This window comes from Rissa tridactyla, chromosome 4 (assembly GCF_028500815.1).
Source record: "Rissa tridactyla isolate bRisTri1 chromosome 4, bRisTri1.patW.cur.20221130, whole genome shotgun sequence".
Lineage (NCBI taxonomy): Eukaryota > Metazoa > Chordata > Aves > Charadriiformes > Laridae > Rissa > Rissa tridactyla.
Genome location: NC_071469.1, coordinates 93,262,237 through 93,279,547, shown reverse-complemented (window position 1 = coordinate 93,279,547; position 17,311 = coordinate 93,262,237). Strand labels below are relative to the sequence as shown.

At 68.3% G+C, this 17,311-nt stretch overlaps 3 protein-coding genes across 4 annotated transcripts; 1 reads left to right on the top strand and 2 right to left on the bottom strand.

The window, feature by feature from the left end:
• Positions 1 to 161: 161 nt before the first annotated feature.
• DPEP1 (dipeptidase 1) lies at positions 162 to 3,873 on the bottom strand. The gene is made up of 10 exons (XM_054200519.1): positions 3,654 to 3,873; positions 2,567 to 2,699; positions 2,269 to 2,401; positions 2,028 to 2,178; positions 1,829 to 1,898; positions 1,449 to 1,625; positions 1,285 to 1,369; positions 1,128 to 1,203; positions 871 to 1,006; positions 162 to 579 (listed from the first exon to the last, which is right to left on the bottom strand). Exons 1-10 carry the CDS (start codon positions 3,770 to 3,772, stop codon positions 409 to 411), a joined length of 1,251 nt encoding a protein of 416 aa, XP_054056494.1. The 5' UTR covers positions 3,773 to 3,873; the 3' UTR covers positions 162 to 408.
• Positions 3,874 to 4,551: 678 nt separating this feature from the next.
• LOC128909471 (sulfotransferase 2B1-like) lies at positions 4,552 to 7,903 on the top strand. Its single transcript, XM_054201188.1, has 6 exons — positions 4,552 to 5,115; positions 6,424 to 6,632; positions 6,794 to 6,920; positions 6,994 to 7,088; positions 7,164 to 7,344; positions 7,437 to 7,903. Exons 1-6 carry the CDS (start codon positions 4,977 to 4,979, stop codon positions 7,550 to 7,552), a joined length of 867 nt encoding a protein of 288 aa, XP_054057163.1. The 5' UTR covers positions 4,552 to 4,976; the 3' UTR covers positions 7,553 to 7,903.
• A 2,991-nt stretch (positions 7,904 to 10,894) lies between these two features.
• CPNE7 (copine 7) lies at positions 10,895 to 17,167 on the bottom strand. 2 transcript variants are annotated; one of them, XM_054201191.1, is made up of 15 exons: positions 16,943 to 17,167; positions 14,765 to 14,947; positions 14,618 to 14,692; positions 14,059 to 14,133; positions 13,872 to 13,955; positions 13,696 to 13,785; positions 13,364 to 13,489; positions 12,868 to 12,954; positions 12,701 to 12,760; positions 12,334 to 12,467; positions 12,143 to 12,197; positions 11,934 to 11,985; positions 11,700 to 11,833; positions 11,301 to 11,537; positions 10,895 to 11,103 (listed from the first exon to the last, which is right to left on the bottom strand). In XM_054201191.1, the coding sequence occupies exons 1-15, from the start codon at positions 17,165 to 17,167 to the stop codon at positions 10,966 to 10,968; spliced, it is 1,755 nt and encodes a 584-aa protein (XP_054057166.1). In that variant the 3' UTR covers positions 10,895 to 10,965. The 2 variants fall into 2 exon arrangements, with proteins under 2 accessions (XP_054057166.1, XP_054057165.1); XM_054201190.1 differs by having other exon boundaries at positions 13,391 to 13,489.
• Positions 17,168 to 17,311: the final 144 nt, after the last annotated feature.

Sequence of the window (17,311 nt, the reverse complement as noted above, 5' to 3'; positions counted from 1 at the left end):
TGTGTTGCAGCAATGTGTCACTCCCGGTGCGGTGACAGCTTCCCAGTGCCCTGGGCTGGGCACCCACCGGCCCACTATGCCTCTGCCCCTCTGGGGCTGTGCAGCCGGGGTGGCTGGTGGGGTCCTGGTGTGGCTAGTGACCTGCCAGGGCGGCCAGTGACCTGCCGGGGTGGCTCATCGCCTCCAGCCAGGAGCAGGGCAATGGGTCTGGGGCTGGTGGTCCCCGCAGGGTCCTGGTGCGGATGCACGCTGCCGGCGGTGCTGGAAGCACGGCTTTATTTCGCTCGCGGGGCAGGTGCGCAGGCGGGAAGAGGCACCAGGGTTGGATGCATCCTGGTAGCCACCGGTCCAGCTGCCAGCATCCTGCCGGGCAGGGTGCAGGAGCTGCGGGGGGAGCCGTGCCGGATGCTAGGAGAGCAGGGAGTGGAGCAGGGCCAGCGCCAGCCCCAGGGCTGCCGGCGGGAGCCGGGCTGTGCCAGCGCCGTCGGTGTACCCGTAGGGGGTCCTGCACGATCCCTCCAGCTCCTCGAAGGCGATGGGCGTCTCGTGGGGAGCCGTGCCTTGCAGGTTCGCCTTCACCTGCGATGGGGGACAGGGTGGGCTCCCGCAGCGAGGGGCAGTCCCCGTGCCCCGTACAGCCCCCTGTCGCCTTGAATGTCCCCGTGCCGCCATTCCCAAGCCCTGCATGTCCCCATGTCCTCCTTCGTCCCCCTGCCCCGTGTGTCACTGTGCCACCTCACGTCCCCACACATCACTGAGTGCCATGCATCCTGATGTCCCGCTGGTCTCTGCTGTCCCATGTGTCCCCATGCCCCATGTGTCCCCATGCCCCATACCTCCCTGCGCCCAGTGCTGCCGTGCCCCGCTCACCTCCTCCACCTTCCTGAAGACACGGATCAGGTTTTCGGCCAGGGCTGCCTTCACCTCTGCCTCCGTCCAGTTCCTGGCCAGCAGCTCGGCCACCAGCGCGGGGTACGTGGAGACGTCCTCCAGGCCGGTGGGGAGCCTGTGCCACCCCACAGCTCGCAGCTGTGCCAGGGGCAGCCGAGCCCGGTAGCACCCACCTCCCACTTCACGCTGCCATGTCCCACCGACACAGCCGGTCCTGCACCCGTCACCCGCTTTACCTCGTGACACCGTCATAGTCCCCGCCGAAGCCGACGTACTGGGCACCGGCCACCTTCTTCACATGATCCATGTGATCTGTGGGTGCGCAGGGGATGAGCAGGGTCGGGGGGACACTGTCACCCACCCCCCCCCCACCTGCCCAGGTGCCCGCCTCACCTGCGACGTCGGCCAGCGTGGCCGTGTCCCTGCATGTCACATAGTTGTTGTAGAAGTTGATCATCACCAGGCTGTCCGTGGAGGCCTGGGGGAAAGGTGGTCCTGAGCCCCGTGGCCCCCCAGCCAGCCCTGCTCCCTGCCCGCGGCCGTGCCCCGGTGCTCACCACCATCTTCAGCACGTCGTCGGGCACGTTGCGGCGATTCTGGCAGAGGCTGAAGGCAGAGGAGTGGCTGAAGATGACGGGGGCTTTGGAGAGGTTCAGCACAGCCTCCATGGTCTCCACCGAGACGTGGGCCAGGTCCACGATCATGCCCAGGCGGTTCATCTCCGCCAGCACCATCTGCGGGAACGGCGATAGGGACGGGGACAGGGCGGGTGAGGGGTGCGCAAGGGGACATGTCACTGCATGGGGGGACACCATGCACTCAGGGCACTCGCTGCTGGGCTTAACAACCCAGCGTGGGGCTGGTGGGTGCTGGTACCATGTCCCCCCCGCCCCAGCCACTGCTCCCAGGTGCTGCCACTGACCCTGTCCCCGCTCACCTTCCCAAAGGACGAGAGGCCATTGTGCAGAGGCGGATCGTCCCCAGTGTCCACCAGCCAGTTGTCAGCCCTGCGGAGCGGTGAGAGCATCAGGGTGGACCCACAGTCGCTTATCCCTGCTTGGCTGCATGCCCCGTCCCCCCTCCATGCCGGCCATGTCACCCCATCCCTGTCCCCATGCCCCCCCAGGGGCTGCTACCAGGGGGTGTTGCAGCTGTGGGTGAGGGTCATGTAGCGGACGCCCAGGCGGTAGAAGGTGCGCAGGACGCCCAGGCTGCTGTCGATGGAGTGGCCGCCCTCCACCCCGATGAGGCTGGCCACCTTCTTGTTCTGGAAAGCCTGTTGGATGCCTGCGGGAGGGTGGGGGGCATCAGCCAGGGTGGGCACCAGAGCACCCACGGCCCCCAGGACACCTGCGTCCCGGCCCTGCGCCCGCTCACCGGCGCTGTCGACGACGCAGGAGAAGGTCTCGGGGTAGAGCTCGCACATGCGGTGCACCACGTCGATCTGCTCCAGCGTGCGCTTCACCGCATCCTTGTTCTGCGTGTCGCAGGGCACGTACACTGACCAGAACTGCCCCCGATGGCACTCGGTGAGCGTCGGGACCCTGGCCCCATGCCCACTGACACCCACCCCGCTGCCCTCCCTGGTGCCCTCTCCCCGTCCCAGTGCCCCTTGCCCACCCCGCTGCCCTCCCCGCTGCCCACCCCCCTGCTCCCTCCCGCCTCGCCGTCCCACCTGCCCGCCCACGTGCCCCTGGCGCAGTTTGGGGATGTTGGTGTGGGTGCCGTCCAGCGTCGTGAGGTTGGCCTCCGGCAGCCCCAGCTGGTTGTTGAACCTCTTGAGGAGCTGCCAGGGCAGGTCGTTGTGCCTGGGCAGGGGAGAGAGCGGGGATGAGGGGCTCTCTGCCCGGCCGCCCCTCCGGCCAGCCGGCCTCCTGGTTGCCCACCTACCTGCCATCTCCCTGTCTCTCTGCCCACCCATTCCCCACTCGTCTGTCCATCCTTCCATCTGTCCACCCATCCATCCGTCTGTCCGTCCGTCCACCATCCATCCACCCACCCACCGGTCCATCTGCCCACCCATCTGTACTCTCTGCCAAGAGCCACCCAAGCGGCTCCGGCCAGGAGCCGTGGATGTGTCACTCCCAGGGGACAGCTCCATGTGGGACACCCTTTCCTGGCTGGGGGGGAGCTGAGGGGGAGGCCAGGGACAATTCCATGCACCCCTCCACTCGCCATCCCCACTCCGCCCTCACACGCGGGGGAGCCAGCCCCGCACTCCTCTGACGGGGACATCGCTGTCACCACCGCGGGGATGTCACCACCATGGGGATGTGTCACTGCCATGTAGTTCCCTGCACCCAGCAGTATCATGGGGAAGTGCTGGGGGCCAGACGCAGGGGTCAGCTCCCACTTCTCCCCTCCTGCGTCACGGTCCCCACATCCTCCGGCTCCCCCCGCCCTGCGCCAGGCTGCTGTGGCACAGGGATGGTGCCATGGGGGACCCCGCGGAGGACCTGAGCCTCCTGCGGGTTCTGGCACGAGACTGGGGACATCCCTTAGGACATGACCCATTTGCCCCAAGTGGGGACTTCCCCCGAGGCAGCCTGGCCACCGGCTTCCCAGCACCCTGCCCGCTGCCAGCCAAGCTGCACCGCCGGGGATCCCCCCGGCTACATGGCCCCAGGGTGCCCGGCACGGGGATCACCCGGCAGGGCTGTCCCTGGTGGGGTTTTCTGGCTGGGGTTTTTCTCAGGGTGCCGAGAGCCGCAGCCCTGCCGGGGTGTCCCATCATGCCGCGGGGCCAGGCAACCTTTGCTCACCCGTCGATGACTGGCGTGGTGGTCATGATGCGCTCGGCCTCCTCCCGGTGATGCTGCCCGGTGCAGGGCAGGAGCAGGCGCAGTGCCAGCACTGCCATCACCACGCTCCCACCTGGCATCTTGGCCCACTCGGTGCCGCTGGGGGTTGAACCGGGGTGACCCGCTGCCGCCGCGAGCCTACTGAGCGCATGCACCGGGATGGCTGTCCCGGATCACTGTCCATCCCCTCTCGCCGTAAATAAATAACCAGAATCCGCAGCCGTAACTCCACCCTGCCTGCCCTGCGCCCCGGCCCTGCCAGCGCCTGGGCACGGCGGGCACTGGGGCGGCGCAGCGGCAGCAGCCTCCCCCAGCCCGGCCCCGGCTGGCAGGGCTGTGCCGGGGCTTCTCCGCATAGCTGCGGTGACGCTCCCGGCCCCTCTAATGCAGCCCAGATTTTTATTTTTGCTGGGAAAGTGCCAGTCCCATCCCCGCCTCGACCTCCCCAGCGCCGGCACCCCCGGCCCCGGTGCTGGCACCGCCGGCACCCCCATTGCCGACAGGCAGGGCCCGGCACCCCTGTCCCTCGCTCACCCCGGCCCCGGGACGCTCGAGAAGCTGCTGCCTGCAATGGCTGTGAAATATGTTTTCCGGCTTGCGTGCTGGCGGCGGGGCTGGGACGGGCTCCGGCCACCCCAGATGGCGTCGGGCGCTGGGGAGCGGCTGAGCGCTTGCGTACCCTGCGGCTCTGTGGTGTGGCCATCCCGCCATGGAGGGGACGGGGGGCAGCAGACGGGGTGGCACGGCTCTGGCGTGGGGCTGCCGGTGGTGTCCCATGTGTGCCGGGCTTCGCCTCCCCCGGCTCCTGCGGTCCTGCTGCAGCGTCGCGTGTGGGGAAACTGAGGCACACGTCAGTCCTGTGGCCCAGTGCCCACGGTGGGGGAACCCCGGCTAGGGATGGCGGTGGCCTCGGCGCCGGCGGTGGCTACGGTGTCGCGTGTGGCAAGAGGCACCGCGGGGCTGCTGGGAATGGGACGGAGCCACATGGAGACGACCAGCCCCGCTCCTTGACCCGGGGCGCGCCGGGACGGGAATTCCTTCCTCCGGCACGGTGCCGGCCACGGGGAGCCCGGCCGTGGGGCACGGCGTGGGGCTGACCCCCGTCCCGCTGTCCCGCAGCCCCCCGGCCCCGCAGGCAGCGCTCTCCCGGCGATGGCCCCAGCCGGATCCCCCGTTCCCCGGCAGGAATGTGCCGGGGGAGCCCGGCCCCCTCGCGCCGGGACGGCTTCCTCTTTTCCAGCTATTTAAGGGCGGTTTCGGCACGTCCCCTGCAGCGGCCGGGCCATGGATCGGATGGAGGTGACCGAGACCTTTGCCGGCATCTCCCTGCCCGGCCACCTCCACACCCAGGACTCCCTCAGCTTCGCCGCCACCTTCCAATTCCGCCCCACCGACGTGGTCATCGCCACCTACCCCAAATCGGGTGAGGGACGGTGGGGCAGGTGGGGGGCCGGGGGGGTGGAGGAGGGTCCCAGAGGGATGGGGCACGGGGAGGGAACCCATGTGGGTGGGTGGTGGGGTCAGTGGGGCAGCACTGGGGACCCCCAGGCTGGTGGCGGGGGGGGGGGGGCACGGACAGACTCTGCCCCGCAGCCCCCGGCTCTCCGGCAGGACCGGGAGCTGCCTGCGTGGCTGGGAGGTGGCCAGGCTCGGTGCCAGCTGCTCCCTGGGCAGGGCATCACCCTGTCCCCGCAGCCCAGCGGCCACTGGCCCCTCAGGGCACAGCAGAGGGGAGCCCAGCCCCAGCCGTCGGCTCCCACCCTCCCCCCCAAAACCCCTGCCCTGCAGGTGGGGGGCAGCCGCCCCCACACCCTCCCCTGTCCCAGCCCCGTCCTGTCCCCAACCCCAGACTGGTGTGACTGGTGGTGGCCCTGGGGGTCCCAGCTGCTGCCCCGTGCCACGTTGTGCCATGCTGAGCCCACGCCGTGCTAAGCCATGCCGTGCCGAGCCGTTCAATGCCGTGCTGTGCCATACAATGGCATGCCATATTGCACCATGCCATGCCATGCCGTGCCGTGCCATAGGGTACTGTGCCATGCTGTGCTGAGCCCTGCCGTGCTGTGCCATACCGTGCCGTGCCGTGCCATAGGGTACTGTGCCATGCTGTGCTGAGCCCTGTCATGCCGTGCTGTGCCGTGCCATGGTGCTGGCATGCCATGGTGCTGTGCCATGGTGCCATGGGGTACTGTGCCATGCTGTGCTGAGCCCTGCCGTGCCGTGCCATGCTGTGCCATGGGGTGCCGTGCTGTGCCGTGCCATGGGGTACTGTGCCATGCTGTGCTGAGCCCTGCCGTGCTGTGCCATACCATGCCGTGCCGTGCCATAGGGTACTGTGCCATGCTGTGCTGAGCCCTGTCATGCCGTGCTGTGCCATGCCATGGTGCTGGCATGCCATGGTGCTGTGCCATGGTGCCATGGGGTACTGTGCCATGCTGTTCTGAGCCCTGCCGTGCTGTGCCATACCGTGCCGTGCCATAGGGTACTGTGCCATGCTGTGCTGAGCCCTGCCGTGCCGTGCCATGCTGTGCCATGGGGTACTGTGCCATGCTGTGCTGAGCCCTGCCGTGCTGTGCCATACCGTGCCGTGCCGTGCCATAGGGTACTGTGCCATGCTGTGCTGAGCCCTGTCATGCTGTGCCGTGCCATGCCGTGCTGAGAGCCCTGCCATGCCATGCCATACCATGCCGTGCCCCGTGCCGGGCTGGCGCTGCCCTGACAGCCGCCTCCCCAGGCACCACGTGGATGCAGGAGATCCTGACGCTGCTCTTCAGCCACGGGGACGTCCTGCCAGCCAAGACCATCCCCAACTGGGAGCGGGCGCCCTGGCTGGAGCAGATCTACTTCAGGGATGCGCTGCAGGACACGGCCACCCGCCGGCTCATCACCACCCACTTGCCTGCCCACGTCCTGGCCCCCGCCCTGCAGCAGAGCAAGGCCAAGGTGAGGGGGGGGCGGTCAGGACAATCCGGGGGGGTCCCCGCAGGGGCATTCCGTGCCCACGGGGCTTCCCGCAGCCAGGGTGATTGCCAGGGGCTTTCTGAGCGGGGCGGAGTGGAATCCCCCCCGGCCGTGGAGCTGACACCGTTCCCCCCCCCGCCAAGGTGATCTATGTGGCCAGGAACCCCAAGGATGTTGCCGTCTCCTTCTACCACTTCCACCGCCTGGCCAAGTTCCTGCCCGACCCCGGCTCCTTCGACACCTTCCTCACGCAGTTCCTCGAGGGCACAGGTAAGGGCCGGGGGTCCCTGGGGTGCCGGGGCTCAGCCACAGGGCCCCCCCGTAACTCCCCGCCTCCCCCCAGTGCACTACGGCTCCTGGTTTGACCACGTCAAGGGCTGGTTGGGCCAGCGGGAGCTCCTGGACATCTTCTATGTCACCTACGAGGAGCTGCACCAGGTGAGCCCCAGCACGTCCCCATCCCTGTCCCCGTCCCTGCCAGCTGCCCCGGGCTGACCGTCCCCTCCGCCGCAGGACCTGCGCGGCACGGCGCAGCGGCTCAGCGCCTTCCTGGGCTGCCCGCTGGGACCGGAGACGCTGGCAGCCCTGGAGGAGCACTGCAGCTTCGTCGCCATGCGGGACAACGCCATGGCCAACTACTCCCTCATCCCCTCCGAAATCATGGACCACAGCCAGGGACGCTTCATGAGGAAAGGTATGGGGGGAGGACGGGGTGGGGGAGGACACGGGGGTGCGGGCTGCAGCTGCAGACACCCCCCCCGCCACCCCGTCCCCTCCATCCCGCAGGTGTGGTGGGGGACTGGCGCGACCACTTCTCCCCTCTGCAAAACGCCCTCTTCAACCGCCTCTACCAGGAGGAGATGGGCGACTCGGAGCTGCCCGCGCGCTGGCCCATGGCCTGAGGGGGGCCGGAGGGGGCCGGCAGCACTTGGCCTTGCCACTGCACAACACGACTGCCCTGCTGCCTGCGGAGCCCCGCTGCGGGGGGGGCACCCTGCATGGGGAGCCCCCAGCACCCCCATAACTTACACAGCCCCATCCATCGCCGCAGGGGCCGGGGCTGCGGCGCAGCTGGGGGTCCCACCGCAGGGAGAGGTGGGGGGACACTAGCTGCCTGACACCCCCCAGGGATGGGGGACTTTTCTGGCCACACATTGTGGCCATCCCTGTGGCCTTCCTTCCCCTGGGGTGGGGGCGCGCGGCCGTGACCCCCCACCTTCTGCCCAGCCTGCCCTGGGGAAATAAATATTTATTGTTGTTCCCAGCCAGGCAGCCTGTTCCCATGGGCGTGGGGTGGGAAGCGGCACGCTGGCGGGAAGCGCCCGGCATTATCGGGGCCCCATCAGGGTGGGGACCCATCCCCGGGGGACATTATCTGCGGGTGGGGGGCAATGGCCGGTTGGGCAGCGCAGGGGGCCCTGGGGTGGCGTCACGGCACGGGGCACCATTCCGGTGTTTGCCAGCGGAGCCTGTGGCACGGAGCCGGCTCCTTCACCACCACCCTCCCAGAGACACCCCCCCCAAAAAACCGGGCTCTGCCTTCCCCAGTGCAACGCCCTCCAGACACCTTCTCCCCCCACCCTGCCCCAGTGCACCCCTCATGATGCTTTTGGGGGGGCTGCAGTGGCCTGGACGGCCTGGCTGGATGCCCCCCCCATCGCCTAGCTCCCCTCCTGGGGTGTTTGCACCCAGGGGCTTGTGCCTACCCCCCCCCCCAGCACCCTGTGGTGTGCCAGGCTGGCAGCCCCCTAAGCCCCCCCCCCAGCCGCTCTCCTGCCACGCTCCAAGGAATTGCTCTATCAAGCCACCTGGGAAGCACAGGCACTGTCAATAATTAACCCCTGGCTTAATTAACCAGCGCCTGCCAGCTCAGTGTGGCACAGTGCCATGGCGGGGGGAGGGGGGGGCGAGGGCTTGGCCCTGGCATGAGCAGGACCCCTCGCCAGGGCTCGGCTGAGCGGGGGGCAGATGGCGAGACCCTCCCTGGGGATGCTGGCTGGCACCGGGGCCCTGCCTGCCCCGCTGGGGGGTGCAGCCAGGCTCGGCGACGCTGGGCACCCCCAGCCCCATGGGCACCCCCTGCACCCGCCGTCCCCACGGAGCAGGGTGCCGTGGCAGCCCCCTGCCCGCGCCGCGGGCCGGCTGCATCCGCAGGCTCGTCAGGCGCTGGGTTTCTATGGCGACGTCTATTATCCTGCTTTACAGGGAGATGAATCAGGAGCTATAAATACGCGGGTTGATCGGGGCGGTGCGGGCAGCGCGCTCTGCCTGCGTGCAGGGTGCCGGCGGTGGGCAGCGCTGGAGGGGCACGGCGGTTCAGCGTGGCTGTGCCGGTGGATGGGTGAGCCAACACGGCTGCACGGACGGGGACAGGCTGGCACCCCTGTGACAGCCCCCAGGGTGCCGGCCGCATCCCTGGCCCCGGGATCCATCTCGGTGGCACCCGCATGGCGGGCTCTTGGGCGGCCCCTACCCCGTCACAGCTGCCCTGTGTCCCAGTTTTAGTCCCTGTGGTGGCCTTGGGTCACACCCCACCCCGGTGGACGTCACCTCCCCAAGAGCTTCTGCCAGCACCAGGATGGTGACACACAGCGCATGGCACAGGGTGAACGACACACGGCACACGGCGCAGTGTCACACAGCACGTGGCAGGAGACAGTTGGCACACCGCGAACGGCACCCGGCTTTCGGCGCAGCAAACGGCACACGGCACTCGGTGTGATGCACGTGGCAGAGCGTGGCACTGCGCCCAGTGCGCCACACGCGGCACATGGCACAGCATGGCACACGGCACAGCATGGCACACGGCCCATGGCCCAGAACGTGGCACATGGCATGCGGCACACGGCACATGACACATGGCACAGGGCACAGGGGGTGGCACGTGGTGTAACACAGAGCAGATACCATGAAGCACACAGCAGGCGGCACATGGCACACAGCATGTGGCACATAGCACGTGGAAAATGGCACACAGTGCATGACACTGGCACTCAGCACATGGCATGCGGCACGTGGCACCTGGAACATGGCATGTGGCACATAGCACATGGCACATGGCGCATGGCATGTGGTACACAGCAGATGGCAAAGTACATGGCACATGGTATGTGGTGTGTGGCACCTGGAACATGGCGTATGGCACACAGCACATGGCATGTGGCGCATGGCATGCAGTACACAGCACGTGGCAGAGTATAGAACACACGGCACATGGTATGTGGCACATGGCATGTGGCACGTGGCATCTGGAACATGTCATATGGCATGCAGAACATGGCACATGGCACACAGCGCATGACACACGGCACACGGCGCATGGCATGCAGTACACAGCACACGGCAGAGTACATGGCACATGGCACGTGGCACACTGTATGGATGCAGCATACAACACATGGCACAGCACGTGGCACGCAGCGCATGGCATGCAACCCACAGTTCATGGCACGGCACACGGCACACGGCACACGGCACATGGCACGCAGCACACAGCACGTGGCACGTGGCAGAGGCAATGTGCTGGGCAGGGGCATGCGGAGGGTGCCGGCGCTGCCTCCGCTCCCGCTCCCGTGGCCTGGATTTCGGGGCCGCGGCGCAGCGGGGCGGGCGGACGTTCCGGCACAACTTGAAAGCGGCGGCTGCTCCAAAGTGCTGCAGCTGCAAAGCGCCGGCGCTCGCCTGCACGCTGCCAGTCACGAACTCCCCGAAATATAGGGGCAGCCGGAGCGGCCCGTATGGCAGCCGGGGCTGGGGGCTGCGTTCGGCTCTTGCCGCTGGCCGGGGCTGGGTGTCAGGGTGAGGGGTGCGAGGGGGGCCGGGCAGCACCCGGGAGCTGCCCGTCCCTCTGCCCGCGCCCCGCTGAGCACCCTCAGGGAGGTTTGCTGTCGGCGCCCAGAGAGCACACGGCACGGGCACGGGGCTGGTTGCTTTATTGGGGGGGGGTCCCCCACACGCCGGAGGCGGGGGGGGTTCATCATGCAGCCTCCAAACGATGTCACAGCGACAGACAAGCGGGGAACGAGGGGGACAGCGGGGACAGAACGGGAACAGGCTGCGGGGCACAGACCACGGGGACCGGGCAATGCCCGCTGGGGACCCCCAGCCCCCCGGGCGGCGTGGAGTTGGGGAGGGGGGGGGTGTCCTGCACTGGGGCACCGGGACCGTCCCCGTGTCCCTGGCCAGGTGCCAGCGGGGGCACGCTGCCGGCTGCCGGTGCCCCCCCTGCCTGGTGAGGAGGGGTCTGCGGCAGGGCTGGGACCTGTTGGGGACCTCATCCGTCCCCGCGCCACGCTGAGGGAGCAGGGGGGGGCCCTCACTGGGGCGAGCTGAGGTTGGAGTCGGGGGTCTCGGGCTGGGGGCAGCGGGGCGGGAAGGCCTTGTAGCTGTAGTACTCCACCACCTGCTTGGGCACCTCCGCCAGCACGCACTTTGCCAGGGCCGTCGGTGACGCCTGCGGGACGGGGGACACCAGGGGACATCAGGTTGGATGGGTGAGTCGGGGCATGGCGGCACCCACCCGCCCCGGCGTGCGGAGCAGCACCCATGGGGCACCAGAATGTCGTGACACGATGCTTGGTCCTGCCTTGGGGACAGGAGGGGATGGGAGGGGACAGGAGGGGACGGGAGGACCACTGATGCCCCACTCACATTCTTGAACTCCCGGAAAGGGACGAACTGGACGATGTCGCGGAGGACGGGCTCGCCCTTGGGGGAGCGCAGGATGCCGTCGTCCCCGTCCAGGATCTGCATGTCCGTGAAGTCGGCGTTGCCCACCCCGACGATGATGATGGACATGGGCAAGTAGGAGGCGCGGACGATGGCCTCCCGCGTGTCTGCCATGTCCGTCACCACCCCGTCCGTCAGGATCAGCAGGATGAAGTATTGCTGGGGGGGGGAGGGATGCTCTGGGGGAGCTGCCCGGCCCCGCTGCAGCCCCATGCGGGAGGAGCCGGACAAGGGCTCGTCTCTGACACAGGAGCAGCCACAAGTGGCGTGAGCGTATTGGGTCTCAGCCCATCCTGGACCCCACTGGCAGTGGGTACGTACCGAAGCCTCCTTCGTCCTCTCCTCATCGGCTGCCACACGAGCCACCTTGGAGATGATGGGGGCCACGTTGGTGGGGCCATAGAGCTGGATTTTGGGCAGACAGCTCTGGTAGGACTCCACGACACCCTGGATGCCTGTGGGGGGATGTGAGGGGTGAGGGGGGCAGCACCAGACTCTGGCACAGGGGGGGGCCATGGGACTGGCCCCCCCCGGCCCCGACGGAGCTGGGCTCACCCTCGCACTCATCGTTGTCGGGGTTGAAGTTGATGGCGAAATCGTGGGAGACCTGGAGGATAGAGGGGAGGGGGCAGCCGGTGCCCACCCACCCGCCATGGCCCCTGGCACCTGCCGACCCCCAGGGGAGCCACGGCCAAGGGATACCAGGAGGGACATGCACATCCCTGGGGTCCCACAGGACCCCGGCACCCCGTCCGCCCCCTTACCTCGTACTTGGGGGGGATCCTTGCACCAAAGCCCAGAGCTGAGAATTTCTTATCGCTGCAAGGGAAGAGGTGTGAGGAGCCCCAGCCCCGGCAGTGCCAGCACCAGGGTGGCCATCACCCGGGGGGTCTTGGTTCTGGGGTGGCCATCACCGGGGTGTCCTGCCCCTGGGGGACCCACTGGAGCAACCGACCTGTCGTAGTCCTGGCAGATCTCGCCCACCGCCACCAGCGCCTTGAGGTACTCGTTGGGCTGGTAGGGGTTGATGTAGTGCAGGGAGCAGCTGTTTCGGGGGTCCCCGTTGGAGGCCGTGAAGTCGATGGCCACCTGGCAGGGGTGGTGGTGGTGGTGAGTCCCCCGGGGTGAGCGGGGCCACTGGCATGTCCCTCTTGGGGTTGGGTGGCTCTGCCAGCCCCTCTCTCCAGCATCACGGCACAGCCACGGCTCAGGGGAGCCGGGATGCGCTGCCCACGGACCCCTGCCATGGGGACAGGAGGGTGGCCCAGCGCCGGAGCCCCTGCCCGGTCCCCAGAGCTTCGAGGTGGGGGGACACTGCTCACCGTGAAGTGGATCTGGCAGCCGCCCATGATGTAGTCCAGGAAGGAGTAGACCCTGTGGATCTTCCAGAGGGACCTGTGTCAGCCGGTCCTGCCCCACGCCGCCCCAGGGCAGCTGGGCACGGCACAGCTGGGCACGGCATGGCACAGCTCGGCACGCAGGCGCTCACCTTCAGGTCCAGCAGCACCACGACCCCCGAGTTCTTGTAGTTGCGCTTCTTGATTTTGTACTTGGGGTTCATGCAGTCCCACTGCACCTGCGGCACGCAGCACCGGCGCTGCCCGCGGCCCCCCAGCCCCGGCGACACGGCCCACGCGCCGGCACCCCCCACCATGACCCTGAGCCTCACAGCCCCATAACCCCCCAGCCCCATAACCCTGCCACCCTGCAGCCCCATGGTGCTCCAGCCCCACAGCCCCACAACCCTGCAGCCCCATAACCCCACTGCCCCACAGCCCCAGCGTGCAGCCGCCTTCCCCCGCTCTCAGCCAGCCCATGGGCTCCTTCCAGACCAACTGCGTCCGATTTCCCCAGAGGAGCCCAGACCCACCATCCCTTCCCCAAAGAGGGGGGCAGCGAGGGGGGAACAGCCCCAAAACCAGAGGAGGAGCTGGGAGGTGCCTCCTGGAACGGGATCTGCTGGCAGCAGGGAGGGGTGACCCCACAGGCTGTCCCCACGTCCGCACGCCCACCTTGTTCTCCCCCATCGCCTTCTGCATCTCCTCGAAGGTGGTGAAGAACTCCCCGATGAAGTCGTGTTTGCCCCGCGAGTCGTAGTCCCACACCACACACTGCGGCGGGGGGACGGATCAACCCCGGCGGGGCAGCACCCGTGGCGGGGTCCCACGCACCCGCACCCCCCCCAGCACCCGCACCGTCCCTGTCGCCATTCCCAGAGGCTTGGGGTCCCCGGCACACCGCCCACGCAGGGCTGTGGGGAAGCCGTGGGACACATGCCCCCGCGGCAGGGATGGGGGTCCCCATCGCCCTTCCTCACCCTCAGCTTCCTCTTCTCCTCGCAGCTGCAGAGCGAGTTGAGGGAGACCTTGAAGGGCTCCCAGATGGGGCTCAGGTTGTTCTTCACCACCTGCGGGGCGAGGGGCTCAGCGGGGCCGGGCAGCCGCCAGGGTGGCCACGGGCCGGCCGAGGGACCGATCCTGCCCGGGGCCTCACCTCGGTGCGGTACACCAGCTGCTCGCTGCGGTCATCATCGATGCGGTAGATCTCCAGGAAGGGGTCCGACTTGCTGAAGAGGTCCTGGAGGAGGGAGGGTGAGGCAGAGCACCGTCTGCCCTGCCCGTCCTGCCCACCCGGCCTGCACAGCCCTCCCCAGATCTCCTGCCCATGGGACCTGGCTCACCTTGTCATCCAGCTTCTTGGCCCGGAAGGCGAGCTCCACATAGCCGTTGTTCCCCGAGATCTCCTCCGAGATGACCTGTGACGAGAGGTGGCCACAGGGCACTCAGCACCTGGCAGGGCTTTATCCCCCTGCCCTCCCTGGCACGGTGGGGACCCCCCAGGGTGGCCAGCGGACATCAGAGGGGACCCTGAGCCCTCCCCACCCCCAAGGGCCCGGGGGGGCAGCTGGATGACAGCTAGGACAGAAGGAAGGTCATGGGGGGGCCCCCATGTGCCCCAGCTCAATGCCAGTCCAGTGCCACCCCACTGACCCAGCTCAGTGCCACACACATGTCCCAGCTCGATGCCGTACCCGAGTCTGGTGGCACCCACATGCCCCACTCAGTGTCACAGCACCACATCAGCTGGGTGCCACCCACGTGCCCCAGCTCGGTGCCACCCCAGGGTCCCTCCTTGGTGCCACCCATGTGCCCCAGCTCAGTGCCACCCCAGTGCCCCGGCTCGGTGCCACTCGCATGCCTCAGCCTGGTGTCGCTCCCGGTGCAGATGTGGCCACTCACCGTGATGGTGGACTTGCCCGCGAACTTCCCGTACTTGAGGAACAGCGGCTTCGTCACCCGCTTCTGCGCCACGATCTGCAAAAGCCGAGGGGTCGGGGAGGGGACACCGCCGGCAGGTGTCCCCGGGAGGGGGGGACACGGGCTCACCTGCCCCACGGTGCACTCCATGCCCCCCAGGAAGTCATCGTCGTGCGTGCCCACGCCGGCGTGCCCGTGGCTGTCGTACACCTCGAACCGCAGCTTCTGCACCTCCTCGAAGTAGTAGTCCACCGTGAAGATCTTGGCGAAGACAGGGTTGAGGTTGCTCTTGATGACCTCGCTGCGGTCCACCTGCATGGCAGGAGCTTGGCTGGGGGGGGCAGTGGGGCCAGAGCCCGGCTTGGGGACAGATCCGGGGCCAGCGGAGCTGCCCAGGACCTTGGGATGCCAGCATTTGCCAGGAGTCAGGCACAGGGATGCAGGAACACCGGGACATGGGGATGCAGGGACATGGGGATGTAGGGATGGGGGATGCCAGGCAGCTGCTGGGAAGGACCAGCCCTGCACCAGCATTTACCTGCCTGTTCCTGGTGAATGGCATTTGGAGGCAGCCCCGGCGCTGGCTCGGGCAGGGAGACGTGCCCCTGAGGGTGCCAGCACTGCCAGCCCCAGGTGCCAGGGCACTGCTCCCTACGGAGCTCCGGGCAAACCCCGTGGTCAATTCGAGGGGATGCTCTGCCTCTGGACCACGGTTTGCCACGGCTCCGCTAAAGTAGGAACAATGGGCTGATGCCCGGGACAAGCCCCTGCGCTCCCGCCCTGGCCAAGGGCAGGGGTCACTGGCCACCGTGGTGCAGGCGGGCGGGTGGGTGCTCACCATCTCCTGGCCGTGCTGGCAGCGGCTGCCGAGTGGCTTCCAGGAGCCTCCCCCGCACCCCATCCCTGCCAGCGTTGACTCAACGGGACAAATCCTGGCCAGGGCACCCTGCCAGCCCACCAGTCCCTGCCCACCGCCCGCCCGGTCCGGCAGCATCTGCCGAGCCCACACCACCGCGGCGCTGGCAGGGCCACCCCGTGCAGCTCCCTGCCTCCTGCGTGGGCACCACCGGCCCCACAGCCCCACCACAGGGCTCCAACTCCCAGCCCCGCCAGCATGTCCAGGGCCATTTCGGCTCTCGAACCCAGTGGGCAGCAGCTGAGCCGGCTCCAGCCACTGTCCTGGTTGGGCTGGGGGACACGTGCTGGCAGGGACGGGGAGGGGACAGCTCAGATCCCTCCAAAAGGTGGCCCAGGAGGAGCCCTCTTAGATCTGGCCCTTGCACAGCATGGCATGGCACGGCACAGCATGGCACAGTATGGCATGGCACGGCACGGCACGGTATGGCTTGGCACATCACAGCATGGCACGGGACGGCACACGGAGCGTGGCACAGCCGGGTACAATGGCTCGGCACGGCATGGCACAGCCTGGGGAGCCGCAGCCCGCAGCTGGCACAGGGCCCCTCGCCACCCGCCCTGGCTCCGGCGAGCAGAGTCGATTACACGCAGAGGGATTTAGCACTAAATCTGCCGGCTGAGCAGCGGTGATTAGCGAGCGCAGAGCTGCCGGCGCCAGCCCAGAGCTAAGCCATGGGGAGCGATGGGAAGGAGCCGTCCCAGCCCCAGCGCCAATGCCAATGCCAGCCCCAGTGCCAACCATGGCTCCTGTGGGCACCAAGCAGGGCGAGACCAGCCCAGAAGCCCTGATCCACCCCAGGGGTGGCCAAAGCATCCCTTGGCCCCAGCCCGGGGCAGCAGAGCCGTGCTGGAGCCGTGCACCGTGGGCACCCCGTTCCTCAGCCCTTCCAGAGCCCCGGGCCACTCGCTCTGACCCGGGCATCTGTCCCCACACGCTGCCGAGTGTCCCGCAGGACCCTGCCCAGCCCTGCCCCATGGCCCTTGTGCTCTATACCCTGCACCGTGAACTCTGCACCCGACTCTTCTGCACCCTGCGCCCTGCAATCCACCCTCTCTTGCACCTTGAACCTTACTCTGCACCCTGCACCCCACTTTGCACCATCTCCCGCACCCTGCTCTGCACCCTGTACCCTGCTCTCCATCCTCTCCTGCACCTTGCACCCGACTCTGCCCCCCTCTCCTGCACCCTGCGCGATGGCTCCTGCCCTGTCTCCGTCCCCGTGGGCATCGCGGCCACCCTGGAGCTATCTCTACTCCTGTCCCCATCCCAGAGACACAAACCCTGTGCCCAGCCCCCCGCGCCCAGCCCCGTCACGTCCCCCATGACAGCCTCCCCCCCGACCCTGCCCCGCTGCGGTGGGTGCCGGCGGTGACCCCCCACCCTCCTACCTCCATCCACTGGCCCTGGGACTGCATCAGCAGCAGGACGCAGGGGTCCGACTTGTTGAGCGTGTCGCGGTCCAGGAGGTGCTTACAGCTCACCCGCAGCTCCACCTTGGAGAGGACGGCCAGCGGGGCCTGGGGTGACGGCTCAGTGGCCTCACCCATGGTGGCCGTGGCACGGTGGGCGGCCGGGCGCGACGGGGGGCAGGCGGCCCCGTGGGCGAAGGGCATGCGGGGGGAGCGGGGCGACGAGGGCGGTTGCTGCCTTCGTTGCTGTCAGGGTGCCGGGCAGGTGCCCGTCATGCCCGGGGCACGTCGCCCCACGGTACCAGGCGTGGGGACGGAGCCTGGGTGCAAGTCCCCAGTGGCAGCGGG